This window comes from Stigmatopora nigra, chromosome 20, assembly GCF_051989575.1.
Source record: "Stigmatopora nigra isolate UIUO_SnigA chromosome 20, RoL_Snig_1.1, whole genome shotgun sequence".
Taxonomy (NCBI): Eukaryota; Metazoa; Chordata; class Actinopteri; order Syngnathiformes; family Syngnathidae; genus Stigmatopora; species Stigmatopora nigra.
The window spans coordinates 9,603,095-9,629,759 of record NC_135527.1 but is presented as its reverse complement, the minus strand read 5'-3'; the positions used below and the strand labels follow the sequence as shown (position 1 = coordinate 9,629,759).

Genomic DNA, 26,665 nt, shown 5'->3' with positions numbered 1-26,665 from the left:
CTACACCAGAGGCTCCAGAGACTACTGAAGGTCCAGGAACTACCAACATGGAAAGTACAGCTACATCAGAGGCTGGTGAGACCACCTTCAGTCCTAGTACAGAGGCTTTGGAGACTACTGAAGGTCAAGGGACTACAAACATGGAAAGTACAGCTACACCAGAGGCTGGTGAGACCACCTTCAGTTCTAGTACAGAGGCTTTGGAGACTACTGAAGGTCCAGGAACTACAAACATGGAAAGTACAGCTACACCAGAGGCTCTAGTGACTACTGAAGGTCCAGGAACTACCAACATGGAAAATACAGCTACATCAGAGGCTGGTGAGACCACCTTCAGTCCTAGTACAGAGGCTTTGGAGACTACTGAAGGTCCAGGAACTACAAACATGGAAAGTACAGCTACACCAGAGGCTGGTGAGACCACCTTCAGTCCTAGTACCGAGGCTTTGGAGACTACTGAAGGTCCAGGAACTACAAACATGGAAAGTACAGCTACACCAGAAGCTCTAGAGACTACTGAAGGTCCAGGAACTACCAACATGGAAAGTACAGCTACATCAGAGGCTGGTGAGACCACCTTCAGTCCTAGTACAGAGGCTTTGGAGACTACTGAAGGTCCAGGAACTACAGACATGGAAAGTACAGCTACACCAGAGGCTGGTGAGACCACCTTCAGTCCTAGTACAGAGGCTTTGGAGACTACTGAAGGTCCAGGAACTACAAACATGGAAAGTACAGCTACACCAGAGGCTCTAGAGACTACTGAAGGTCCAGGAACTACCAACATGGAAAGTACAGCTACATCAGAGGCTGGTGAGACCACCTTCAGTCCTAGTACAGAGGCTTTGGAGACTACTGAAGGTCCGGGAACTACAAACATGGAAAGTACAGCTACACCAGAGGCTCTAGAGACTACTGAAGGTCCAGGAACTACCAACATGGAAAGTACAGCTACATCAGAGGCTGGTGAGACCACCTTCAGTCCTAGTACAGAGGCTTTGGAGACTACTGAAGGTCCAGGAACTACAAACATGGAAAGTACAGCTACACCAGAGGCTCTAGAGACTACTGAAGGTCCAGGAACTACCAACATGGAAAGTACAGCTACACCAGAGGCTGTTGAGACCACCTTCAGTCCTAGTACAGAGGCTTTGGAGACTACTGAAGGTCCAGGAACTACAAACATGGAAAGTACAGCTACACCAGAGGCTCTAGAGACTACTGAAGGTCTAGGAACTACAAACATTGAAAGTACAGCTACACCAGAGGCTCTAGAGACTACTGAAGGTCCAGGAACTACCAACATGGAAAGTACAGCTACATCAGAGGCTGGTGAGACCACCTTCAGTCCTAGTACAGAGGCTTTGGAGACTACTGAAGGTCCAGGAACTACAAACATCGAAAGTACAGCTACACCAGAGGCTCTAGAGACTACTGAAGGTCCAGGAACTACAAACATGGAAAGTACAGCTACACCAGAGGCTCCCGAGACTACTGAAGGTCCAGGAACTACCAACATGGAAAGTACAGCTACATCAGAGGCTGGTGAGACCACCTTCAGTCCTAGTACAGAGGCTTTGGAGACTACTGAAGGTCCAGGAACTACAAACATGGAAAGTACAGCTACACCAGAGGCTCTAGAGACTACTGAAGGTCTAGGAACTACAAACATGGAAAGTACAGCTACACCAGAGGCTCTAGAGACTACTGAAGGTCCAGGAACTACCAACATGGAAAGTACAGCTACATCAGAGGCTGGTGAGACCACCTTCAGTCCTAGTACAGAGGCTTTGGAGACTACTGAAGGTCCAGGAACTACAAACATGGAAAGTACAGCTACACCAGAGGCTCCAGAGACTACTGAAGGTCCAGGAACTACCAACATGGAAAGTACAGCTACATCAGAGGCTGGTGAGACCACCTTCAGTCCTAGTACAGAGGCTTTGGAGACTACTGAAGGTCCAGGAACTACAAACATGGAAAGTACAGCTACACCAGAGGCTCTAGAGACTACTGAAGGTCCAGGAACTACCAACATGGAAAGTACAGCTACATCAGAGGCTGGTGAGACCACCTTCAGTCCTAGTACAGAGGCTTTGGAGACTACTGAAGGTCCAGGAACTACAAACATGGAAAGTACAGCTACACCAGAGGCTCTAGAGACTACTGAAGGTCTAGGAACTACAAACATGGAAAGTACAGCTACACCAGAGGCTCTAGAGACTACTGAAGGTCCAGGAACTACCAACATGGAAAGTACAGCTACATCAGAGGCTGGTGAGACCACCTTCAGTCCTAGTACAGAGGCTTTGGAGACTACTGAAGGTCCAGGAACTACAAACATGGAAAGTACAGCTACACCAGAGGCTCCAGAGACTACTGAAGGTCCAGGAACTACCAACATGGAAAGTACAGCTACATCAGAGGCTGGTGAGACCACCTTCAGTCCTAGTACAGAGGCTTTGGAGACTACTGAAGGTCCAGGAACTACAAACATGGAAAGTACAGCTACACCAGAGGCTGGTGAGACCACCTTCAGTCCTAGTACAGAGGCTTTGGAGACTACTGAAGGTCCAGGAACTACAAACATGGAAAGTACAGCTACACCAGAGGCTCTAGAGACTACTGAAGGTCCAGGAACTACCAACATGGAAAGTACAGCTACATCAGAGGCTGGTGAGACCACCTTCAGTCCTAGTACAGAGGCTTTGGAGACTACTGAAGGTCCAGGAACTACAAACATGGAAAGTACAGCTACACCAGAGGCTCTAGAGACTACTGAAGGTCTAGGAACTACAAACATGGAAAGTACAGCTACACCAGAGGCTCTAGAGACTACTGAAGGTCCAGGAACTACCAACATGGAAAGTACAGCTACATCAGAGGCTGGTGAGACCACCTTCAGTCCTAGTACAGAGGCTTTGGAGACTACTGAAGGTCCAGGAACTACAAACATGGAAAGTACAGCTACACCAGAGGCTCCAGAGACTACTGAAGGTCCAGGAACTACCAACATGGAAAGTACAGCTACATCAGAGGCTGGTGAGACCACCTTCAGTCCTAGTACAGAGGCTTTGGAGACTACTGAAGGTCCAGGAACTACAAACATGGAAAGTACAGCTACACCAGAGGCTGGTGAGACCACCTTCAGTCCTAGTACAGAGGCTTTGGAGACTACTGAAGGTCCAGGAACTACAAACATGGAAAGTACAGCTACACCAGAGGCTCTGGAGACTACTGAAGGTCCAGGAACTACCAACATGGAAAGTACAGCTACATCAGAGGCTGGTGAGACCACCTTCAGTCCTAGTACAGAGGCTTTGGAGACTACTGAAGGTCCAGGAACTACAAACATGGAAAGTACAGCTACACCAGAGGCTGGTGAGACCACCTTCAGTCCTAGTACAGAGGCTTTGGAGACTACTGAAGGTCCAGGAACTACAAACATGGAAAGTACAGCTACACCAGAGGCTCTAGAGACTACTGAAGGTCCAGGAACTACCAACATGGAAAGTACAGCTACATCAGAGGCTGGTGAGACCACCTTCAGTCCTAGTACAGAGGCTTTGGAGACTACTGAAGGTCCAGGAACTACAGACATGGAAAGTACAGCTACACCAGAGGCTGGTGAGACCACCTTCAGTCCTAGTACAGAGGCTTTGGAGACTACTGAAGGTCCAGGAACTACAAACATGGAAAGTACAGCTACACCAGAGGCTCTAGAGACTACTGAAGGTCCAGGAACTACCAACATGGAAAGTACAGCTACATCAGAGGCTGGTGAGACCACCTTCAGTCCTAGTACAGAGGCTTTGGAGACTACTGAAGGTCCAGGAACTACAAACATGGAAAGTACAGCTACACCAGAGGCTCTAGAGACTACTGAAGGTCTAGGAACTACCAACATGGAAAGTACAGCTACATCAGAGGCTGGTGAGACCACCTTCAGTCCTAGTACAGAGGCTTTGGAGACTACTGAAGGTCCAGGAACTACAAACATGGAAAGTACAGCTACACCAGAGGCTCTAGAGACTACTGAAGGTCCAGGAACTACCAACATGGAAAGTACAGCTACATCAGAGGCTGGTGAGACCACCTTCAGTCCTAGTACAGAGGCTTTGGAGACTACTGAAGGTCCAGGAACTACAAACATGGAAAGTACAGCTACACCAGAGGCTCTAGAGACTACTGAAGGTCCAGGAACTACCAACATGGAAAGTACAGCTACATCAGAGGCTGGTGAGACCACCTTCAGTCCTAGTACAGAGGCTTTGGAGACTACTGAAGGTCCAGGAACTACAAACATGGAAAGTACAGCTACACCAGAGGCTGGTGAGACCACCTTCAGTCCTAGTACAGAGGCTTTGGAGACTACTGAAGGTCCAGGAACTACAAACATGGAAAGTACAGCTACACCAGAGGCTCTAGAGACTACTGAAGGTCCAGGAACTACCAACATGGAAAGTACAGCTACATCAGAGGCTGGTGAGACCACCTTCAGTCCTAGTACAGAGGCTTTGGAGACTACTGAAGGTCCGGGAACTACAAACATGGAAAGTACAGCTACACCAGAGGCTCTAGAGACTACTGAAGGTCCAGGAACTACCAACATGGAAAGTACAGCTACACCAGAGGCTGTTGAGACCACCTTCAGTCCTAGTACAGAGGCTTTGGAGACTACTGAAGGTCCAGGAACTACAAACATGGAAAGTACAGCTACACCAGAGGCTCTAGAGACTACTGAAGGTCTAGGAACTACAAACATTGAAAGTACAGCTACACCAGAGGCTCTAGAGACTACTGAAGGTCCAGGAACTACCAACATGGAAAGTACAGCTACATCAGAGGCTGGTGAGACCACCTTCAGTCCTAGTACAGAGGCTTTGGAGACTACTGAAGGTCCAGGAACTACAAACATCGAAAGTACAGCTACACCAGAGGCTCTAGAGACTACTGAAGGTCCAGGAACTACAAACATGGAAAGTACAGCTACACCAGAGGCTCCCGAGACTACTGAAGGTCCAGGAACTACCAACATGGAAAGTACAGCTACATCAGAGGCTGGTGAGACCACCTTCAGTCCTAGTACAGAGGCTTTGGAGACTACTGAAGGTCCAGGAACTACAAACATGGAAAGTACAGCTACACCAGAGGCTCTAGAGACTACTGAAGGTCTAGGAACTACAAACATGGAAAGTACAGCTACACCAGAGGCTCTAGAGACTACTGAAGGTCCAGGAACTACCAACATGGAAAGTACAGCTACATCAGAGGCTGGTGAGACCACCTTCAGTCCTAGTACAGAGGCTTTGGAGACTACTGAAGGTCCAGGAACTACAAACATGGAAAGTACAGCTACACCAGAGGCTCCAGAGACTACTGAAGGTCCAGGAACTACCAACATGGAAAGTACAGCTACATCAGAGGCTGGTGAGACCACCTTCAGTCCTAGTACAGAGGCTTTGGAGACTACTGAAGGTCCAGGAACTACAAACATGGAAAGTACAGCTACACCAGAGGCTTTAGAGACTACTGAAGGTCTAGGAACTACCAACATGGAAAGTACAGCTACATCAGAGGCTGGTGAGACCACCTTCAGTCCTAGTACAGAGGCTTTGGAGACTACTGAAGGTCCAGGAACTACAAACATGGAAAGTACAGCTACACCAGAGGCTCTAGAGACTACTGAAGGTCTAGGAACTACAAACATGGAAAGTACAGCTACACCAGAGGCTCTAGAGACTACTGAAGAACCAGGAACTACCAACATGGAAAGTACAGCTACATCAGAGGCTGGTGAGACCACCTTCAGTCCTAGTACAGAGGCTTTGGAGACTACTGAAGGTCCAGGAACTACAAACATGGAAAGTACAGCTACACCAGAGGCTCCAGAGACTACTGAAGGTCCAGGAACTACCAACATGGAAAGTACAGCTACATCAGAGGCTGGCGAGACCACCTTCAGTCCTAGTACAGAGGCTTTGGAGACTACTGAAGGTCAAGGGACTACAAACATGGAAAGTACAGCTACACCAGAGGCTGGTGAGACCACCTTCAGTTCTAGTACAGAGGCTTTGGAGACTACTGAAGGTCCAGGAACTACAAACATGGAAAGTACAGCTACACCAGAGGCTCCAGAGACTACTGAAGGTCCAGGAACTACCAACATGGAAAGTACAGCTACATCAGAGGCTGGTGAGACCACCTTCAGTCCTAGTACAGAGGCTTTGGAGACTACTGAAGGTCCAGGAACTACAAACATGGAAAGTACAGCTACACCAGAGGCTGGTGAGACCACCTTCAGTCCTAGTACAGAGGCTTTGGAGACTACTGAAGGTCCAGGAACTACAGACATGGAAAGTACAGCTACACCAGAGGCTGGTGAGACCACCTTCAGTCCTAGTACAGAGGCTTTGGAGACTACTGAAGGTCCAGGAACTACAAACATGGAAAGTACAGCTACACCAGAGGCTCTAGAGACTACTGAAGGTCCAGGAACTACCAACATGGAAAGTACAGCTACATCTGAGGCTGGTGAGACCACCTTCAGTCCTAGTACAGAGGCTTTGGAGACTACTGAAGGTCCAGGAACTACTAACATGGAAAGTACAGCTACACCAGAGGCTGGTGAGACCACCTTCAGTCCTAGTACAGAGGCTTTGGAGACTACTGAAGGTCCAGGAACTACAAACATGGAAAGTACAGCTACACCAGAGGCTCCAGAGACTACTGAAGGTCCAGGAACTACCAACATGGAAAGTACAGCTACATCAGAGGCTGGTGAGACCACCTTCAGTCCTAGTACAGAGGCTTTGGAGACTACTGAAGGTCCAGGAACTACAAACATGGAAAGTACAGCTACACCAGAGGCTGGTGAGACCACCTTCAGTCCTAGTACAGAGGCTTTGGAGACTACTGAAGGTCCAGGAACTACAGACATGGAAAGTACAGCTACACCAGAGGCTGGTGAGACCACCTTCAGTCCTAGTACAGAGGCTTTGGAGACTACTGAAGGTCCAGGAACTACAAACATGGAAAGTACAGCTACACCAGAGGCTCTAGAGACTACTGAAGGTCCAGGAACTACCAACATGGAAAGTACAGCTACATCAGAGGCTGGTGAGACCACCTTCAGTCCTAGTACAGAGGCTTTGGAGACTACTGAAGGTCCAGGAACTACTAACATGGAAAGTACAGCTACACCAGAGGCTGGTGAGACCACCTTCAGTCCTAGTACAGAGGCTTTGGAGACTACTGAAGGTCCAGGAACTACAAACATGGAAAGTACAGCTACACCAGAGGCTCCAGAGACTACTGAAGGTCCAGGAACTACCAACATGGAAAGTACAGCTACATCAGAGGCTGGTGAGACCACCTTCAGTCCTAGTACAGAGGCTTTGGAGACTACTGAAGGTCCAGGAACTACAAACATGGAAAGTACAGCTACACCAGAGGCTCTAGAGACTACTGAAGGTCCAGGAACTACCAACATGGAAAGTACAGCTACATCAGAGGCTGGTGAGACCACCTTCAGTCCTAGTACAGAGGCTTTGGAGACTACTGAAGGTCCAGGAACTACAAACATGGAAAGTACAGCTACACCAGAGGCTGGTGAGACCACCTTCAGTCCTAGTACAGAGGCTTTGGAGACTACTGAAGGTCCAGGAACTACAAACATGGAAAGTACAGCTACACCAGAGGCTCTAGAGACTACTGAAGGTCCAGGAACTACCAACATGGAAAGTACAGCTACATCAGAGGCTGGTGAGACCACCTTCAGTCCTAGTACAGAGGCTTTGGAGACTACTGAAGGTCCAGGAACTACCAACATGGAAAGTACAGCTACACCAGAGGCTGGTGAGACCACCTTCAGTCCTAGTACAGAGGCTTTGGAGACTACTGAAGGTCCAGGAACTACAAACATGGAAAGTACAGCTACACCAGAGGCTCTAGAGACTACTGAAGGTCCAGGAACTACCAACATGGAAAGTACAGCTACATCAGAGGCTGGTGAGACCACCTTCAGTCCTAGTACAGAGGCTTTGGAGACTACTGAAGGTCCAGGAACTACAAACATGGAAAGTACAGCTACACCAGAGGCTGGTGAGACCACCTTCAGTCCTAGTACAGAGGCTTTGGAGACTACTGAAGGTCCAGGAACTACAAACATGGAAAGTACAGCTACACCAGAGGCTCTAGAGACTACTGAAGGTCTAGGAACTACCAACATGGAAAGTACAGCTACATCAGAGGCTGGTGAGACCACCTTCAGTCCTAGTACAGAGGCTTTGGAGACTACTGGAGGTCCAGGAACTACAAAGATGGAAAGTACAGCTACACCAGAGGCTCTAGAGACTACTGAAGGTCTAGGAACTACCAACATGGAAAGTACAGCTACATCAGAGGCTGGTGAGACCACCTTCAGTCCTAGTACAGAGGCTTTGGAGACCACTGAAGGTCCAGGAACTACAAACATGGAAGGTACAGCTACAGAAGCTCATGAGACAACCTCCCTGACAAGCACTGAGGCTATTAAAACTACCGATGAACCAAAAACTATGGCAAGTACACCAGACAGTGACAAGACCACGAACATTCCAAGCACCGGAACCCCTGAGACTGACAGGACAACAACAAGAAAAGGGCAGTTTCATTGCCAAAACGGGGGAACGTCCACCGCAACTGGATGCCTGTGCGTCGACGGCTACCAAGGCCAATATTGCCAGTTCCTTGAAGACAGCGTGGAAATCGGTACTATGACATCCCCCCCCCCCCCCAAGAACACACGTCCATTTACCAATTTGTTTTGCAACCTAACACTGCTCATGCCAATTTGCTGCAGGCGAAATTGAGGCCCTGGTGAAAATAGGCGTGGTTCTGGACAGGCGCTACGAGTCCGACTTTGACAACACCAACTCAGAAGCTTACAAGAAGTTTGTCAAAGACTTTAAAGAACAGGTGACTATCGTCCTGAAAAGTTCCACTACAATTTTGTACGTGGCATGCACGGACGGCCTTGTTCCTCTTTCAGATGACTGGCTTTTACTTAGGAACAAGGCTAAGACACTTTGAAGAAGTGGTGGTAACCAACGTCAGGTAAGGCTTTTCCAAAACACCCGTTTCCACGGGATGATGTGTCAACGGCCCATTTTGTTTCTCTCAGCCGAGGTGGGCGGCAAAGTTTGGTGAAACGTTCGCTCTCTGCGGTGGAGAAGGTAAGGCCTAACAACCACCCTTTTGCTGTCATATCACAGCAACCCCGAGAGATAAGAATAATCAAGATTGTTTATTGCAGCTAAGATTAGAATCTGATGCCACGGCTTTCCGCAAAGTCACACCAAGACAACAAGGGTAAGACACTTTCTGTTGGCCCTTTGCACTTCCACCATGGCAGTGGCTTGATAGAACTTTTTGAGCAAAGTGTCACGTGCCCTTCAAAATGATCACAACCTCTCAACGGTTGTTGAAATCTGTCCTGCTCTCTGCTTTTCAGCGTCAACGTCAGCCACCACGTGGTCTTGTCCATTCCCAACAACGATAACATTAAAAAGGAATATAAGCACGACTATGACATTATTATGGAAACCTTGAAGACTGTGGATGAGCCCAACACGGGTAAGAAGGAACTAGAGAAGATCTTATCACACTAGTCAAGATGAATGAAAGGTTCTGTTACTAAGACACGGTTTCACAAACTAATTCTGCCCAGATGTCTGCCCAAAAAGTAGAACTTACTCCCTAAGTACAACAAACTCTTTCCTTTTCAGACTTTCCCTTCGAGGTGACACAGGAACCATCCGTGACTACGAACAACGTCAGCATTGAAAGTAAGTACATGTCAACGTGACAATGGAAAGACGGTACATGCCAACGGTCAACGGGCGTCGTCAAGTCCCGCCGCCACTCACGCTTTTCGCATCTTCCTATCTCTAGCGTTTTGCGCCTCGCAAATAGAGGATGCCGACAGGGCCTCCCACTACAAGGCCGTGCGCAACAACAGCGTACTGATGTGCGTCAGTCGGTGCAGCCCCCTCTACGGCGCCGGCAGGCGGGTGTGCCACAACAGCGGCGCTTGCCACGTCTACAGGGACGCCGGAGCGGTTTGCCAGTGCGTCCCCCGAGCCTTTGGTCTCGTTTGCCGAGTCGCCCGGTCGCCGAGGGGGGCCGGCCCTTACTGAGCCGACCTCCGTGCTGGCTTTCTTTCAGGTGTCGGGATTTGGAGTCCACCTGGTACTTGGCCAAAGACTGCTCGCTGCCCATCCAGCAGACGCCATTCTACGTCAGTTTGGCGCTAACGCTAGCTTGCCTAGTGGCCGCCGTGGCGGGCTTGAGCGCGTACGTCGTAAGCAACAAGAAATCGCAAAGGAGGTACGTAGGATAGAAAAGTTACGTGCTTACCTTTGTCATCTCAGTCCATTGTTTGGAACCTACCTTTGTAGTCGCCTTTGTTTTGATTCGACCGTCAAAACAACCTGACATTCACTTACACATCAAAACATTCATCAAATCAAGCAGCGCAAAAGTTATTTGCCAGTTATCCCCCAAAACATGACCGACATACATTCGGTTCTACTGATGATCCATTCAGAGCAATGGAAAAAAAATAATGAAAATGATGTAGGAATAGCTCAAAATCAGCTACGTGTGACTTATGAGTGCCCCAAAAAGTAAGAGCCCAAATGAATAAGGAAGTGACTCGAAAATGAATGAAGGTAATACATTTAAATGTCCTACCTTTGGTGCAAGACTTGGAATCCATTTGGGTCTGTTCAGAGTTCAGACATTGGCTTGTTCCTCAAAAGCCTGTTGTCATCATACATATATATGTACATGGCTCCGTATGACAAAATTGTTGAAAAACGACATCATGGACAGGTCTGAGAGGGGCAGACCATTGTTCCTCTGCCTCCAGGCAAACATTTTCCTAGAAAGTCAGGATAAAAAATGTCAGTCAATGGATCAGAAGAGACCAAGTGACTCACCCACATCATTGCTCCAGTCATTGCGTTTTCTCTTTTCAGGAAAAAAGACATGAACATTCAGCGGGTCAACCAGTGGTTCAACAGCGAATTTGAGTGGTCGCGAGCCGGACCATCGTCCACGGAACCCTTTGACACCGGTAAGCCAGCCGTTTCACCTTGGCCATTGGGAAATCCATGGGACGGACTTCACAAAACTGCCGCTTTCAGGTCACGCCAACCCGTCCTTCTGTCACGACTGGCCGTCGCCGTCGCCGCCTCGCCGGCGCTCCAGTTTCTCCGTGTTCACGCTGGACGGAACGGAATTGAGCATGGACACCTCGCTAATGCCGCCCTTCCAAGAGGTCAGTCATCAGACAAAAGTCCAATGGCTGCCGCGGCTACCGCTGAGACGTGCCTGTTCTTTCACCCCCCTCGCAGATCAGAATCCAGAGGCCACAGATCAGGTCATCCGGTGGTGACACAATGAGTTTGCCCCCGTCTGGCGTCCGCCTGCACTGAAACGGCCAATAGGTGGCAGCCATCGACCGAATAGGATCGGGAGGGATTCGGAAGGGACTAAAATGGCCAGGCCTGGGATATTATTGTATATTGTATTTGCACAGTATGTGTTGTAGTCGTGACGAAATTGTGGGCAAAGTGCAACAGATCTCTTGGATGTACTGCGGCGAGGGCTACCAAAAGGTCAGGCCTTGTGACCCCAGTGAGGTAGCTATTGTTGTTTTCCAATCAAAGGCTATTCATAAATGCCTCGGCCGCCCGGCAGAATGAAGCCACAAATTTTCCATTTTGTCTACAGTTTTGGAGAGAGGGAGCGTGGTTCGGCAGTGGGGAAAAGAAAAGATAAAGAATGGGGAGATCGGGCAAAAAAAAACTAAAGGGCAAAAGAGAGTCCACTTGTTTTGCACGCAGAAATGCCCGATTATTTTTGCAGTGTTTCTCTTTGAATAAAGCTGTTTGTTTTTACACCGTGTGCGTCTCCTTGCCGTGGGCCGGGGAGCATAGAGCAACACTTGCAGAGAGAGTGAGCTCATTCTGAGTGAGCTTTTCTGTCCCGGCTGCCAAAGATAACACGGCAAAGCTTCTGGGCGGAAAATTACAACAACAACAAAAAAAAAAAAGAGTAGGGGGCCGTTTTGGTGGACTTTCTAGTTGGCCCAACTTTGCAAAGCACCTCTGGCGTGGCCAAATATGGTGAGCGGGAGCAGCGACTTGCCCTCGCTCCCACTTTGGCGCCACGCTCGTTGATTACGGGGAGAATGGACCTGGTTTGGGAAAACTTGAGCCACCCGTAAGGGGTCTGGGGGGGGGGGACTTTTCTATGGCCTTTCAAGTCTAACAAGCGGGACGAATGAGAGCGCCGTCACAATATGTGAAAGTGGAGAATTGAAAACAGTACCTCCTCTGGGGCAGTCGCCGCCTCCTCCTCCTCCTTCTCCTCCTCCTCCTCCTCCTCCTCTCAAATTGTGGGATGGAAGTTTTTCACTAGAGAGACGGGACAAAGCAGATTGTCAAACACATCCAGAGGTGGAGGCCGGAGGATGCGTTTGGCAGCAGGAAGCGCACCTCCGCCACCTCCAAGGACGCCGCCGACTCACCCTTTTTGACTCTCCGGCCAAAATGCGGGCGTTGGCGCTGCTGTGGGCTTTGCCGCTGCTTTGCCCAAAGGCGTCCCGGGGCGCAGAGTGTCCGTCCAGGTGCGACGTGAGCGCCTGCCCCAGCCCCGGCTGCCCCGGAGGCTACGCGCCGGACCGCTGCAACTGCTGCCTGGTCTGCGCCGCCGGCGAGGGGGAGCCCTGCGGCCGCGGGGACGACTCGCCTTGCGGGGACGGTCTGGAGTGCCGCGGGCCGGACCCCGGGGGCAGGGGCTCTTGTCGATGCAAGCTGGCTCGGGAGGTTTGCGGCAGCGACGGCAAGACCTACGCCAACGCGTGCCGGCTGAGGGCCGCCGGCAGGACGGCGCGCCTGCAGGGACTTCACAACGTGGCCCAGGTTTCCACCGGAGCCTGTCACAACGGAGCAGGTAGGTGGACTGTCCGCGCTTTGAGTCCGATCCATTACGACTGACGAGTCGGGGGTCCACAATTTCACTTTTGCCAGATAGGTAGGACTTGGGCGCTAGGGTGGCGGACCGAGATTGATCGTGTGAGGGCCTTGGAATAGGTTTTGGGGGAAATGCAGCGTGCCGGTTTGGCCTTTACCTTTGGGCTCGGACACCGGGCATTCCAGAATGGCTGTGTTTTTGAAGGGGGGGCCGCCGCAACAGCTGCCTCGCACATTTATTTGGGTGAATTCCACAATGACGGCAGCCCTTCTGCTGCTCCCTGACTCACTGAAAACAAGAGGCAAGAAAGTCAGGCCGTGGGGAGGGAGGCCCGAGAAGCTCGGCCAAACTACATTTCTGTAGGACTCAATTGTAGAGAGTACTTGCCTCCTGATTCTGAGAATGCGCACCACAGAGACGGATGGTTTGACTCCTGTATTTTTGGTCGGCCACACCCTGGACATATGCGTGTGGCGGCGGCCCAACTATAAGGAAGGATAGTGATTAAAGGGAAACGGAAGGCGTGTGGGCCACACTCGATGGAAGCTTTTTCCATCGCTTTCTAAGGAAAAGAGGGTGACAGCATTAGCAGTGCGTCAAACTCATGGTGTTTTACCTCAGCCAGCTTCGGCGCCCTGGGAGCCAGCCAGGCCTCCATCAGTCCTCGATTCAAGTTCAACTTCATTGCCGACGTGGTGGAGAAGATCGCCCCGGCTGTGGTCCACATAGAGCTGTTCCTCAGGTACGGTACGCCAGGCCGGCCGTCCACCGCACCTGCGGTCTTGGCTTCAGGGCCTTGGTCGTCTTCTAGGCACCCCCTCTTCGGTCGCAACATCCCCCTGTCCAGCGGTTCGGGTTTCGTGATGTCTCGGCACGGCCTGATCGTGACCAACGCTCACGTGGTCTCCAGCGACTCGCCCGTCTCGGCTCGGCAGCACCTGAAGGTAAGGAGGCCACCGTCGCCCGCGGGCGGGGTTTCAGCGTCCACGCCGTTATCTTCCGTCCAAGGTCCAGATGCGAGACGGCGACGTCTACGAAGCCACTATCAGAGACATTGACAAGAAGTTGGACATCGCCACCATCGAAATTCACCCTCAGGTTGGTTGGGATTGGGCCAGGTTGGCCTTCGCAGTCTGCACTTGTTGTCCCGGTGGTTCGTTACCCTTGAAGTTTTCCCCTTCCAGAAAGAGCTGTCCGTCTTGCTCCTGGGTCACAGCGCCGACTTGAGGCCCGGAGAGTTTGTGGTGGCCATCGGCAGCCCCTTCGCCCTCCAGAACACGGTCACCACCGGTATCGTCAGCACGGCCCAGAGGGACGGCAAGGAGCTGGGCCTCAGGGACTCGGACATGGATTACGTGCAGACGGACGCCATCATCAACGTCAGGCTCCGCCGGCGTCGCCTCGCCTGAAGAGAACAAGTCCTACCATTTCATTTGTGTCTTCTGCTTTGCAGTTTGGCAATTCGGGAGGACCTCTGGTCAACCTGGTAAGGCCGTCCTCGGGCTTCTCGGCTTCCGGGCGCCTCGCGACTGGAGCTTGTCTTGTGTCGAGGACGGAGAGGTGATCGGGATCAATACTTTGAAAGTGGCGGCGGGAATTTCCTTCGCCATCCCTTCGGACAGGATCGTTCGCTTTCTCAACGACTCTCTGGACAAGCACGGCAGAGGGGACGGACGGGGCAGCGCCACGTCCCCACGTCCGTCCTCTTCGGACGTCAGGCCGGTCAAAAAGCGTTTCGTGGGAATCAGGATGCTCACCATCACGCCGGCGTGGGTTCCATGGGGCGCAAACGGGGATGACAAGGCGCGGCCTTTCCGACGCGGCTCTCTCTCTCCGCAGGCTGGTTGAGGAATTGCGACAGCAGAGGGCCGACTTTCCCGACGTCCCCGGTGGCGGCATCTACGTCCACGAGGTGGTTCCTCACTCCCCGGCGCAGAAGTGAGATTGGAAAGATGGCGGCGGCGAGCGAGACGGGCCAGCGGGATGACCTTCAACCTGCTTTCTTTTTTTTTTTTTTTTGCACCTCCAGGGGCGGCATCAGGGACGGCGACATCATCGTCAAGCTGAACGGTCGCCCCGTGGTGAACACGTCTCAGCTGCAGAGGGCTCTTCAGGAGGACACGGCCCTCCTGCTGGAGGTCAGGAGGGACAACGACGACTTGCTCTTCAACATCGAGCCGGACGTCATAATGCAGTAGACAAGGGTGAGCCACACACAAAAGAACATGGACACCTACTTTAGCGTTACTCACCGCCAACGTCTTAAGCCTCTTTGACATAGAGACTGGCTTTTTCAGGCGCCTGGTGGACGGGACAAGCTCGGGGGACATTTAAGGAACGTCTTCCATAAGGAAAAGTTCAGGATGAGCTGCGGGAAGGAAGTCAAAAAGACATTTGGCTTGGCCGTGACCGAGCTCCACCGTCAAATAAACGGATTGCTCCTCGTCTCTCATTTTGCCCTTCTTCGGCACCTTTGTATACACAAAGCGTTTCCCTCCCAGACGGCGTGAACTCGCATTGACCCGGCCGGCAGTCTGCCAAAGTGACGGAAAATGGAAGGGATGGTGCTGGCAAAATCTAACCGCTCACTCCTTTTCCTAAAGAAAAATACGTACCTCGATGCCGTGCGGTCGTTGTCTTCTGCGCTCCATAATATCTCCCATAGCTTATATTTCATTCCTTTTTTTTTTATCTCGGCAGAGTCCTTGCCTACAATAAAAGTAAATCAAAAATACACAAAAAAAAAAAAAAAAAAAAAAGGAAAGAGGGGGAAATGCATGAATTTTGGATTAATTTATTGCTGGTGAATAGTGACGTCATTTTGAAAATAGGATCCTGGTGAGTCCGCGTCACGAGTCCTCTTTGATCAAGTCGGCCAGGCGTCGGAAAGCCTGTCGGGAGAGAATGGAAGCCGTTGACTTTTTTAGCACGTCGCCACCCGCCAAACACGCGAGCGTACTTCGTCCATCTGTTCCGGGGAGGCCAAGGAAAAGGCCGCCCTGACGAAGGCACACGGCTGGTCGCCGTGGATGGAGAAAACGTCTCCCGGAACCAGCAGCACCTTTGCGGGAGACGAGGGACATCAGGCCCAGTTGGCGCCAAACGGAGAGGCTGCTTTCGGACCCTGGAAACAAACCTCTTTCTCCAAAGCCTTCTCCACGATGAGCCGCCGCGTGTCGCGGACGCCGGTCAGCTCCATCCACAGGAACATCCCCGCCGAAGGGGCGTTCCACTTAGCCAAACCTGGTGACGTTACAAAAAATTTAAATGACTAAATCATCCCCTTCCAGGTAGCTCCACCATAAATATGGCGTACCTGTAAGCCACTTGTGAGCCGAGCTAATCATGGCGTCCCGCTGTTTTCGGTAGAACTCGATCACTCTACGGCAAGAGGAATAAAATCTGCACCAATTCAACTAGAAAAGCAGAAAAACAGGGGTGCCGCGTACCTGTCTATGTGTTGAAGGAAGCCTTCTTGACCCCAGTCGTGCAACACCTGCGACACCATCAGCTGCGGGACGTTTTTCAAACGCAGAGGATTCATCTTTACGCGTTGCCCGACCTCGACGAGCGTCAGTCACCCTTTTTGGGATGGCCCACCTGCGTGAAGGTGCTGGTGTGCATGGTGGAGGCTTGAATGTGCAGCACCACCCGGTCCACCAGCGGCTTGGGCCCCGTCACAAAGCCTATCCTTAAGCTGTCAGGGCGGAAAAAAAACGGTCAGCGGGAGAGCAAAAGTCGGGCTAAGCTCTAACGGCAGTCACCCCGAAGACAGGATCTTGGAGAAGGAGTCCGTTCTGATGATCCGGCCGTCCACGTCCATGGAGAGGAAGGTGGGCGCCCAAGGTTTGTCAAATTGGAGGAAGTAGTAAGGGTCGTCTTCGATGATGAGCATGTCGTAAATTCTGGCGAGCTGGAAAGCCAGAGCCCGCACCAAAGTGGTAAGTCTCAGGACTAAAAATGCTTCAATGAGCTATTGGCTATTTCACGAGTAGTAACCATTCAAAAGGATTTGGGTGACAAAAACAGCACCTCGTAGACTTCTTTCTTTCTCTGCTCCGTCATGGACGCCCCCGTGGGGTTCCCCCCGTTGGGGATGGTGTAGAGGACTTTGGGCCTACGGCTGTCCGACGGGTCCCACCGGGACAAGACCTCCTTGAGGCCCGCCGGTATCATGCCGTGCTGATCGCTGGGGACGTTGACAATGTTGCAACCTAACGGCTGGAGCTGGGTTGGAAAGAAAAGCTTGAGCTCAAGAGCCATTTGGCAAGAGATGGAAGGCCAAGGTCTTACCGCCGCCAGGGTTCCGGGATAGGTGGGCGAGTCCAGGAGGACGTCATCTCCGGGGTTGACCAGCATCTCAAACACCTGGCGGGATGCAGAAAAGACGCTGAAAAGGCGGCAGTCGGTGAGAAGAAAGTCCGTACCTTGCAGAGTCCCTCCTGGCTCCCGGTGGTCACGCACATGTCCATTTGTCCCCGGTCGGGTGCGTAGGTGGCTGTGGGCGGGTTGTGGAGTTCCTTCTGCAGGTTCTTCATCCATGTCAGCAACTCGGGGATTCTGCCCCCAGGTGGACATGTTTCTGAGGTGCCGTCTTGGCCATCCCATTCACCCCAAAATTTCCCTCCAGTCTCCATTTGTGGGACTCACCCGCTGGAGGCGGAGTACTGGAGGGCCCTTTTCATCGTGGCTTCGCCGAAGGTGATGGCCGGGCCGTTCTTGACCTTGATGACGGCGGACTCGAAGGGGAAGGTGTTGGGGTTGGGGGCCCCGCCTGCCAGGGAAATCAGCGATGGGGGCGAGCGCTGTTGGAGTTCCGCTGGAGAAGCAGACAGAAGAGTAGACCCAAATTAAATGCAGTTCACATATAGAATGTATTTACACAAGTGTACCCTGAAGTTCTAAATACCCCCGTGGGAACTTAATGTTCAGTCTGGTCTGTAGGGGGCTTAAAATATATCAAGGTTTGAAGAAAACCCATTCTGAATTTTCATTCTTGGAAATATTTGATTTGTTTGACAAAGTCCATTTTAGGTTAGATGCATCTCATTTGTTTTCTACTTCTATACTCATATTCTATGGCCATTTTTATTTCATGACATCTCAGTGTGTATACATATTCCACTTTTAGAAATGTTTGTTTTGAGTGTATTTTCTTTTCAATGAGAAAGTGGATAAATGTGACGTGTACAGGACACTCACTCAGCATCCTGATTGGCGACGGCTTTCTTGCCGCACTCACAGCCGTGAGGAACCGAGCGTAATTCATGTTTGGTGTAGGCAGACTTTCTAGGACAAAGATAACAAAATCAGTCAAATTTGAAACGTGGTAAAAGCCAACTGCAATCCTAAAGACAGACACTCGGTACGGAAAGTCAACATAGGCGCGTGCGTATGACGTCACTGACCTTGGGCGTTACCTCGACCAAAACAATGAATGCTTTACGTTGTCTATTTGTAGCTTTTAGACACTCTTTATTTACAAACAGGAATTCAAACCACGTAGTATAATATAAACATATAAAACAACTCCGTCTGTCAACGGCAACGAAATTTAATCCAAACCACGGTCTTCAATGACGCCCCGCTACCAGCAGGGGACAGTGAACGTCATACAAGCGACGGAAAAGTGCAGTTTTTTTTTCCCGGATCAACACACGTAAATCCGTGTTGTTAGCAATAGCTTGGACTAAAAGTTTTCCTTCTCGTACTAGCTCTCGTTTTTTCGGCCGATCAGTTGGATCCTTGTGGCCGCTAAGCCCCCAATTTTGTGGTTGATGCAATAGCACTCTAGATCGCCAAAATCTGTGGATTTGAGACAGAAATTTGCTGCCATGTAGACCAGCAAGATCTTACTAATTTCAATGGGTAAAAGGAAAGACGTGATTCCGTACCGATTTCTCAGTGAGTATATTTGTTTTGATGTTATTTTTTGAACGACAGCATTGTACCAAAACAAGAGGCGATGCTTACATTAATGTATGACAATCCGATTTTGAAACGGTTGTGAAAATACATCGTTAAAAGAAATACTTTTCTTACCTGCAGGCGAAGGCAGCACGGGGCCGCATGGCGTTCACAAGCACAAGCATAAAAAGCACAAGCGGCACAAGAAGAAGCACCATGTCCTCTCGGAGGCGCCGGAGCCCGTCGCCGTCCCTCGTCCGCCGCCACCGCCGCAGCTGCGGCTTAAGATCAAGCTGGGAGGACAGACCCTGGGGACAAAGAGGTGAGGTGAAGCCAAGTGTCTGGCAAAACTGGGGTCCTAGCCCAGCTCTCAATTGTCGTTATCACTCACCAGCGTCCCCACCTTCACCGTGCACCCCGGCGTGGCCGGTCCTCCTTCACCGCTGACCATCGTGGACGACGATGACGACGACGATGAGGAGGACGACGACGAAGACGAGCCCTCCGTGCCTCTGGAGCAGTATCGGGCCTGGCTGGGTTCGTATGGGCCGCCGCCGCGTAAGCCGCACCTAGATTGGAGCAAAAATTAAATATAAAAAATCACAACAATGGACAAACGATTTGTGCGTCGGTCAGACGAAGACAGCAACATGGCCACGTCGCCCCTGCCCGACGTGGGCTGCATGATCAGAGTCCCCGTGGACGAGGAGGAGAGGTGGCTGGACGCTCTGGAGAAGGGCGAGCTGGACGACAACGGCGAGCTCAAGAAGGAGGTGGACGAGTCCCTGCTCACCGCCCGGCAAGTAAGTCGGAAAAAGCCCACGGCCGGCCATCTTTTTTTGCTCACCTGCTGCTCTCCGTGCTCTTCAGAAAGCGCTCCTCCACAAGCAGCAGATCCAGCCTCTCCTGGAGCTGCCCATGGGCTACAAGGAGAAGGAGATGACCGCCGAGATGATGCAGAAGCGGGAAGAGCGCGCTCGCAAGCGCCGCCTGCAGGCCGCCAAGAAGGCGGAGGACAACAAGAACCAGACCATCGAGAGGCTCACCAAGACCAGCAAGGCCAAGATCAAGAGCATGCGAGAGAAGAAGTCCAAGCTGAGTCACTGTCCCATGGTGCGCTACAGCGACTCGGCCCGGGGCGTCACCATCTCCTTCCCGGCCGGCGTCCCCGGACCCGGGGCCGCGCCGCCACTCCCTCCGCCGGCGTCGGTCGTGACCTGCGGAGTGAGCGGATGCCTCAACCTGAAAAAATATAACTGTTCCAAAACGGGCATCGCCCTGTGCAGTTTGCAGTGTTACAAGAGGAACATGCAGTTGGTCCAGGGCGCCGCTTGAAGCGCCGCCACGGCTCGCTGAAAAGCTGCAAGATCCAGAGTCAATGTGTTGTCAAATTAATGTGAAAATTAAATACACTTTGTTTGTTGTGGTTTTTTACAGCTCCATTTAATGTGTCCATTTATTGTCCATCCTGGTCTTTTTGCCACTGATAATGTTAAGAAAGGGTTAGTTTTGCCTCCCCAAACAAGGAGTTGGGTCAAATGACCAAGCCGTAAGAGAGTCTGAAGGCCATCTCCACGGGGATCTCTGGTACGGACTCGTGAAAACACACAAAAAACTCCTGAGGAACGGGTTCCAGCAACAATCGGCTGTGAGAGGGAGGGGAAAAAAGGCAAAAGTTAGCACTGTAGACCTGATGGAGAAGCCACGTCGGAAGCAGTTTTACCCTACGACCCAGTATGTCAGAGTGGGAGGGGCTTTCTTCTGGTCTGTCCAATTTTCCGGACTATACTGGAACAGAACTCCGTGCTCTCTGAGCGGGCCCAAACCCTGACACATTTTTGCCGCTTGCTCGTTCTAAAAAGAGGAAAATGCTCACCTTCAAATAGGGGTGACGTAAAGTTATTTTGACTATCGGCTGCACTTACTTGGGGGTTTTCTTGGAACGCTGCCCGGATGGAAAGACAGCAGTGGTAAAAGTTGCGGATGAGCGAACGGTGAAGGGTTCCGCCGAGCTGCGCCTCTTCCGTTGGCGGGGGTGCGATAAAGATTCCCTGAACTTTTTCAACCAGCACGTAGTGGAACAAGGTGTTCCCGACGCTCGTTCTGACAGGATCATGACAGGTTAGTTGAGCTCACGGTGCAAAAACACAAAATGATGAAATTATACGAACATGGAGTTGGAAATGTCGCCTCCGTCCTTCCGACTCAGGGTCTTCATCAACGATCCCAAGTGGAACCTGTTGGACTGCTTTCTCCATGGCACCTGATGAGGACAAGAATGGCTTATTCCTTATTTTCTGTTGATTCAGTTTGGTTTTGAGCTTTTGAAATCCAATTTTATTGAAGCTATTTGGTGCTCTAGCGCCATCATGTGGAATCGTGTGTTAAGGATGTTTATTTAGCTTTCCTGGAATTCATGGAACATTTATTTGGCCACACTTCATCTATCCTTACCTTGAAGATGCCTCCACTAGAATCAGGCGAGTCCCTTAAGCCACCCGAGATCCTGGCTGGAGAGGCCGGTCCAACGTCTCCAGCCGCCTCGCCCCCGTGGTCTCGGGATTTGTCCTTAAAGATGCTGCCGCCGGAAACCGGGCCGTCTTGTAGGAACCAGTCGGCGCACGACAGGCGAGGAGAGGCGCATGAGCTCAGATGTTCCTCCACGGCCTCCTCCAGGGTCTCCAACCGCTGGAGTGTGGCCTTTATCTGAGGATTTTAGCCACAGTTATAGTTCTGTTACTTGTAGAAACCACCTAGTTTCTGCAAAGGCCGCACCTGATCTACATAAACGCAGTCGGGTCCTGGACACGCAGATGACGACGATGGGTGGCTTCCAACTTCCAGCAGAACACATTGCAACCAGAAATTCTGAGGGGACAAACACAGTCAGAACCACAGAGAACGGCCATGTTGAATCATTCGGTCCACATGCACTCACCAGGCCCACAACGAGGAGAAAGTGGCGACCTGGACCGGCCCGCAGGGGAAAAAGCTCCCGCCAGATGACCAGATGACCCGTCCGCCGCTGGGACTCGGCGGGCAGGAGGCAGTAGTCGCGCACGTACCGACAGACGTCCAGCATATCGTCTTTGGGAAGATGGTTGACGACCAGGTAGGACTGTCGGCGAAAAGCATTGGCGCTGAGCCACCCGCTACTCTTCTGAAGAACCGTCATGGCGGACTCACCTTGTAGAAGAGACAAGAGCCCAGGATTGTGTAGAAACGCCTCAGGCCAAAAAAGTACTCTGACTGACGGGGGAGACAAATCCTATCCTGTCAATTGGCAGATCCGCGTGGGACGACGAGCCGACGCTCACCATTTCTCCAAAATCAGACGCCTCAAAGTCAGTGAGAACAGAGTCCAGCTCCGTCTGTGAAGACACCAAAATATGGATCGCACGGCAGCCATCTTTGAATGGCCACGGCATAGGCACAAATGTATCGCCGTACTTTGACTTGCGCAGGCAGAGGGAAGCACAGAACGGCCGGCAGCCCGTCCAAGAAGACTCTCCCGGAGACGTCGCGGGGCGGAGCCGTGGGGGCGCTTTCTGGGGGTCCGGCTGGTCGGACGAGCTGCTTGAAGAACAAGGAGAAGAACTGGTCCAGCTGTGGCTTGTTTTCTGCACTGCAGAAAGCCCTGAGGAAACACACCCGCAAAAACCCAAGGCTGAAACAAAAGACCAGACCATGACTTGTTTCCATTGGCGCGCCACCCACTTGCTCAAGGATCCGAACATGATTTTTAGAGTCTGCACGGCCCCGTCGACCAGCGACCGCAGGCACAGTAGTGGTACGCTGCCAGGATATTTCACAACAAACCATTTTGAGGGGGAAAATGTACCAAAAAAAATAAAGGACACTATCTTTCTTTGCGTGTACCTCTCAGCGGGAAGCCCGACAACCAGGAGGGCGTCACCGTCCTTCCAGTAGCCCACGTGGACCAGGTGCTCGTCCAGCAGCAGCGTTGAACTGCAGGAGAATTTTCTGGTGTTTTGAAACCTGGTGAAAACTCGGGTAAATGCAGTACCTGACGATGTGACCTCCCGTGACGTTCTCCAACATGTCGCACAGCGTTAAGAAAATCCCTCTGGCGCCCTTGAGCCGAGCGGACGCCTCCGACGACGGGTATAGATACAAGATTTCCTCCTATGCACGCCAAAACGGAGCCAAGAGCTTTTTTTAACAAATGCATGTTCTATGTGGTGAAAGCTTAAAATCTCATTTTAATTATAGTATACGTATAGTGACAATAAAAAAACATTCAATTTATTTCAACCATATCTTCACTTGTCTTATTCTACTGGTAACTAGGCATAATAACTTTATAATAACATTGCGCAACTGTACATACCTCAAAATGGACGTCTTCTTTTTGCTCCGGGGCATCCATTTTAAGCGACAGGTACATGAGTCCATGCGGGACCCAGAGGACGGCCCTTTGAAGTACCGCTTCGTCTTCCCCGTCCAGAAGACCCGAAAAAGGCATGACGGGCACAGAGACCTTAGCCCGACGACTCGTACTAGGCAATTCAAGCTGCGGTGTGGGCAATTCGAGCGGCGGTGTGGACATTTTGGAGACTTTTCTCGCGTCTCTTTGATCCCGTGCCGCTAGCCAGTTCTCCTCCACATAAATGAGCTTTTTCTCGACGTCGTCCAGCCATTCGGGGTGACTGGGAACAATAGTTTTCACAAAACGATACATAATTGCGGCGGCATTTTTTGACATGACACACAGTAAGCGAATATACAGCGAATATATGTATAAAACGGCCATTTCAAGCAACGCTATCACGGCTAATTACACGTGTTTGTTTGTTCAAGCTAATGAGCCGCCGGACAATTTTTCATGTTTTTCGATACTTTCTTACTTACTCATTTGACGTCGACGTAGCCATATTGTCCGCACGATGCCCGGAGACTCTTCAAACCAACTCTTCACATATTTAGACCGTAAATTTCATTGTATACTTCTAAATTTGCAATTTTGTAAAGAGACTTGTGATGTGCCGCTTCAGGAGAAAAGTGCCGCCAGCTGCGCTTGAAGTGCCGGCGGAACTGACATCACATACACGCGACAAACACGCGTGTCGCTATTTGATTTTGTTTACCTTTTTTGGTTTCATTTTTGGAGAGCATCGAGCGCGTTAAAGTACTAGCATTTATGCTAGTGTTGTTCCTATTAGACCGTAAATTTCATTGTATACTTCTAAATTTGCTATTTTGTAAAGAGACTTGTGATGTGCCGCTTCAGGAGAAAAGTGCCCCCAGCTGCGCTTGAAGTGCCGGCGGAACTGACATCACATACACGCGACAAACACGCGTGTCGCTATTTGATTTCGTTTACCTTTTTTGGTTTCATTTTTGCAGAGCGTCGAGCGTGTTAAAGTACTAGCATTTATGCTAGTGTTGTTGCTATTAGACCGTAAATGTCATTGTATACTTCTAAATTTGCTATTTTGTAAAGAGACTTGTGATGTGCCGCTTCAGGAGAAAAGTGCCGCCAGCTGCGCTTGAAGTGCCGGCGGAACTGACATCACATACACGCGACAAACACGCGTGTCGCTTTTTGAAAGTACTAGTCGCGTTAAAGTACTAGCATTTACGCTAGTGTTGTTGCTATTACACCGTAAATTTCATTCTATACTTCTAAATTAGCTATTTTGTAAAGAGACTTGTGATGTGCCGCTTCAGGAGAAAAGTGCCGCCAGCTGCGCTTGAAGTGCCGGCGGAACTGACATCACATACACGCGACAAACACGCGTGTCGCTTTTTGATTTCGTTTACCTTTTTTGGATTCATTTTTGCAGAGCGTCGAGCGCGTTAAAGTACTAGCATTTACGCTAGTGTTGTTGCTATTAGACCGTAAATTTCATTGTATACTTCTAAATTTGCTATTTTGTAAAGAGACTTGTGATGTGCCGCTTCAGGAGAAAAGTGCCGCCAGCTGCGCTTGAAGTGCCGGCGGAACTGACATCACATACACGCGACAAACACGCGTGTCGCTTTTTGATTTTGTTTACCTTTTTTGGATTCATTTTTGCAGAGCGTCGAGCGGGTTAAAGTACTAGCATTTACGCTAGTGTTGTTGCTATTAGACCGTAAATTTCATTGTATACTTCTAAATTTGCTATTTTGTAAAGAGACTTGTGATGTGCCGCTTCAGGAGAAAAGTGCCGCCAGCTGCGCTTGAAGTGCCGGCGGAACTGACATCACATACTCGCGACAAACACGCGTGTCGCTTTTTGATTTCGTTTACCTTTTTTTGTTTAATTTTTGCTGAGCGTCGAGCGCGTTAAAGTACTAGCATTTATGCTAGTGTTGTAAATGTATCTGTTATTACTCCAACATGACGCAAATCGCATCTGATTCGAGTGAAGAGCGGACAAATGGAGTTACGGAGATGATGGAACTGTTTTATATCGACGTGCTGGAGAAAGAAGATGACAAAGTTTTGCAGGACGCAGTTATGACAAAGAACCCGCACTTTTCAGTACGTATTATTCCACTGGTCATCAAACCAGAGTCAACAAATAGTTTGCTTTGTATTATCAGAAGAACGTGTTGAGAAAGCAGCGACACTGGGAGAGAAAGCTGGCTGCCAATAAAACGAGAAGAAAAGAGGAAAAACTGAGAAGAAAGCTTAAGAGTCGCTCAGGTAAAACGTTTCGGTTCCAATGACCAATATAAACGTCCAATAGTCTTTCAATGAGTAGACTTCCACTTCGCATGGCTCGGACGTCTAATGCCGTCATTGTGTCAAAAGTAGATGCCGAGCACTCTGAAATCTCGAAGCGTGTGTCAAAAGCCCTCGCCAAAGAGCGCCTGGCCGAGGCTCGCTCCAACGGCGTCAAAGTGTGCGTGGACCTGGGCATGAGCCATTGCATGTCCGACAAGGTACGCCGAGTCCTCTCCTCCAATGCTTTCCATTTTTCAAAAGGCCAACTCCTACAGGAGACCAGCCGTCTGGCGGCACAGTTGCGGCGGCTTTACGGCGCCAACAAACGGGCGAGCAGACCCTTCCACGTGTTCCTGACCGGCCTCCGGGAGGACAGTCGTCTCCTGGCAGAATGCGTCCGCATGAACGACGGATTCCTGAACTACCAGGCGAGTCTGGGCCGAGTCCGGCCGCGGACTCGCTGGCCATTCTGACCGGCGCGCTTCTCGCAGATGGAAAGAACGGAGCAGAACTGCCTGGACCTATTCCCCCCACAGAGCGTGGTCTACCTGTCCCCCGACGCAGAAGAAGGTGGGTTTGTGCTACGGTGACCCATACCTGCGTGCTCATTGGTGTCCTTGCAGCTTTGGAGCGAGTGGAGCATGACAAGGTCTACGTCGTCGGCGGGCTGGTGGACGAAAGCGTGCAAAAGGTACTCTGAAGTCGATCCGGAAATGTCGGATGGACCATGACGCACTGGCCCGCAGGCGCTGAGCCTGCAAAGAGCCCAAGAGCTGGGGGTCCGCGCGTTGAGGCTACCGGTTGACGAACACATGCAGAAGACCCCAAACGACAAGAGCTTCCACTCCAAGATCCTGGCGGTCAATCAAGTCTTTGACATCCTCCTCATCGTGTTCCAGACCGGCAGCTGGACACAAGCTCTGGGCCAGTGCTTCCCCCGGGCCAAGGGTTACGTGGTCCCGCAAAGTGACGGTCACGGCGATGCGTTACGCTAATAAACATTTTCTTAAAGTGGCTTATGCGTCTGTAATGATTTGCTTTCTGATCAGTGTTGCTCAA

At 50.8% G+C, this 26,665-nt stretch overlaps 7 protein-coding genes across 20 annotated transcripts in view; 4 read left to right on the top strand and 3 right to left on the bottom strand.

Moving 5' to 3' along the window:
- The window catches only part of oxa1l (OXA1L mitochondrial inner membrane protein), a 45,219-nt gene extending 33,740 nt beyond the window's left edge, over positions 1–11,479 (bottom strand). For 4 of the 6 annotated variants that reach the window (XM_077742443.1, XM_077742449.1, XM_077742444.1 and 1 more), the window contains exons 1-3: positions 11,377–11,471; positions 11,138–11,269; positions 10,735–10,924 (exon numbers count right to left, since the gene is read on the bottom strand). The gene's annotated coding sequence lies outside the window, so the exon portion shown is untranslated. Of the gene's footprint in view, positions 1–10,734; positions 10,925–11,137; positions 11,282–11,376 lie in introns of those variants that run through there. The other 2 variants (XM_077742445.1, XM_077742447.1) reach the window with 2 other exon arrangements.
- On the top strand, positions 8,470–11,945 carry LOC144213963 (mucin-17). Its single transcript, XM_077742688.1, has 12 exons — positions 8,470–8,751; positions 8,843–8,958; positions 9,032–9,096; positions 9,164–9,215; positions 9,296–9,351; positions 9,494–9,615; positions 9,768–9,827; positions 9,934–10,108; positions 10,207–10,368; positions 11,022–11,119; positions 11,190–11,323; positions 11,400–11,945. The coding sequence occupies exons 1-12, from the start codon at positions 8,475–8,477 to the stop codon at positions 11,478–11,480; spliced, it is 1,398 nt and encodes a 465-aa protein (XP_077598814.1). The 5' UTR covers positions 8,470–8,474; the 3' UTR covers positions 11,481–11,945.
- Positions 11,946–12,405: 460 nt separating this feature from the next.
- htra3b (HtrA serine peptidase 3b) lies at positions 12,406–15,470 on the top strand. Its single transcript, XM_077742442.1, has 10 exons — positions 12,406–13,002; positions 13,645–13,765; positions 13,835–13,967; positions 14,032–14,121; positions 14,208–14,402; positions 14,477–14,509; positions 14,575–14,792; positions 14,863–14,961; positions 15,053–15,227; positions 15,321–15,470. Exons 1-9 carry the CDS (start codon positions 12,600–12,602, stop codon positions 15,219–15,221), a joined length of 1,461 nt encoding a protein of 486 aa, XP_077598568.1. The 5' UTR covers positions 12,406–12,599; the 3' UTR covers positions 15,222–15,227; positions 15,321–15,470.
- aadat (aminoadipate aminotransferase) lies at positions 13,391–19,228 on the bottom strand. Of its 6 annotated transcripts, none has more exons than XM_077742455.1 (20): positions 19,066–19,228; positions 18,226–18,312; positions 17,674–17,842; positions 17,451–17,583; positions 17,317–17,391; positions 17,056–17,250; positions 16,788–16,936; positions 16,624–16,720; positions 16,473–16,534; positions 16,340–16,404; positions 16,160–16,266; positions 15,983–16,084; positions 15,639–15,914; positions 15,276–15,557; positions 15,012–15,187; positions 14,781–14,946; positions 14,507–14,726; positions 14,186–14,428; positions 13,640–14,065; positions 13,391–13,508 (listed from the first exon to the last, which is right to left on the bottom strand). In XM_077742455.1, exons 2-13 carry the CDS (start codon positions 18,290–18,292, stop codon positions 15,873–15,875), a joined length of 1,263 nt encoding a protein of 420 aa, XP_077598581.1. In that variant the 5' UTR covers positions 18,293–18,312; positions 19,066–19,228; the 3' UTR covers positions 13,391–13,508; positions 13,640–14,065; positions 14,186–14,428; positions 14,507–14,726; positions 14,781–14,946; positions 15,012–15,187; positions 15,276–15,557; positions 15,639–15,872. The 6 variants fall into 6 exon arrangements, with proteins under 6 accessions (XP_077598581.1, XP_077598582.1, XP_077598576.1 ...); XM_077742456.1 differs by lacking the exon at positions 19,066–19,228 and adding an exon at positions 18,432–18,613; XM_077742450.1 differs by lacking the exon at positions 19,066–19,228 and having other exon boundaries at positions 15,276–15,391; positions 15,495–15,557; positions 18,226–18,421.
- ino80b (INO80 complex subunit B) lies at positions 18,627–20,372 on the top strand. Its single transcript, XM_077742457.1, has 5 exons — positions 18,627–18,927; positions 19,072–19,252; positions 19,325–19,467; positions 19,567–19,733; positions 19,801–20,372. Exons 1-5 carry the CDS (start codon positions 18,888–18,890, stop codon positions 20,263–20,265), a joined length of 996 nt encoding a protein of 331 aa, XP_077598583.1. The 5' UTR covers positions 18,627–18,887; the 3' UTR covers positions 20,266–20,372.
- intu (inturned planar cell polarity protein) lies at positions 19,373–24,228 on the bottom strand. Of its 3 annotated transcripts, none has more exons than XM_077742440.1 (16): positions 24,039–24,228; positions 23,282–23,600; positions 22,958–23,076; positions 22,810–22,899; positions 22,648–22,725; positions 22,381–22,567; positions 22,248–22,301; positions 22,117–22,179; positions 21,869–22,048; positions 21,706–21,798; positions 21,385–21,636; positions 21,102–21,193; positions 20,856–21,033; positions 20,654–20,784; positions 19,778–20,576; positions 19,373–19,499 (listed from the first exon to the last, which is right to left on the bottom strand). In XM_077742440.1, exons 2-15 carry the CDS (start codon positions 23,498–23,500, stop codon positions 20,465–20,467), a joined length of 1,848 nt encoding a protein of 615 aa, XP_077598566.1. In that variant the 5' UTR covers positions 23,501–23,600; positions 24,039–24,228; the 3' UTR covers positions 19,373–19,499; positions 19,778–20,464. The 3 variants fall into 3 exon arrangements, with proteins under 3 accessions (XP_077598566.1, XP_077598564.1, XP_077598563.1); XM_077742437.1 differs by lacking the exon at positions 24,039–24,228 and adding an exon at positions 23,803–24,015 and having other exon boundaries at positions 19,376–19,499; XM_077742438.1 differs by lacking the exons at positions 22,648–22,725; positions 24,039–24,228 and adding an exon at positions 23,803–24,016.
- An 804-nt stretch (positions 24,229–25,032) lies between these two features.
- trmt10b (tRNA methyltransferase 10B) lies at positions 25,033–26,620 on the top strand. Of its 2 annotated transcripts, none has more exons than XM_077742459.1 (7): positions 25,033–25,420; positions 25,483–25,585; positions 25,694–25,824; positions 25,882–26,034; positions 26,098–26,176; positions 26,230–26,297; positions 26,353–26,620. In XM_077742459.1, the coding sequence occupies exons 1-7, from the start codon at positions 25,277–25,279 to the stop codon at positions 26,599–26,601; spliced, it is 927 nt and encodes a 308-aa protein (XP_077598585.1). In that variant the 5' UTR covers positions 25,033–25,276; the 3' UTR covers positions 26,602–26,620. The 2 variants fall into 2 exon arrangements, with proteins under 2 accessions (XP_077598585.1, XP_077598586.1); XM_077742460.1 differs by having other exon boundaries at positions 25,041–25,420; positions 25,697–25,824.
- The last annotated feature ends 45 nt before the right edge of the window (positions 26,621–26,665 follow it).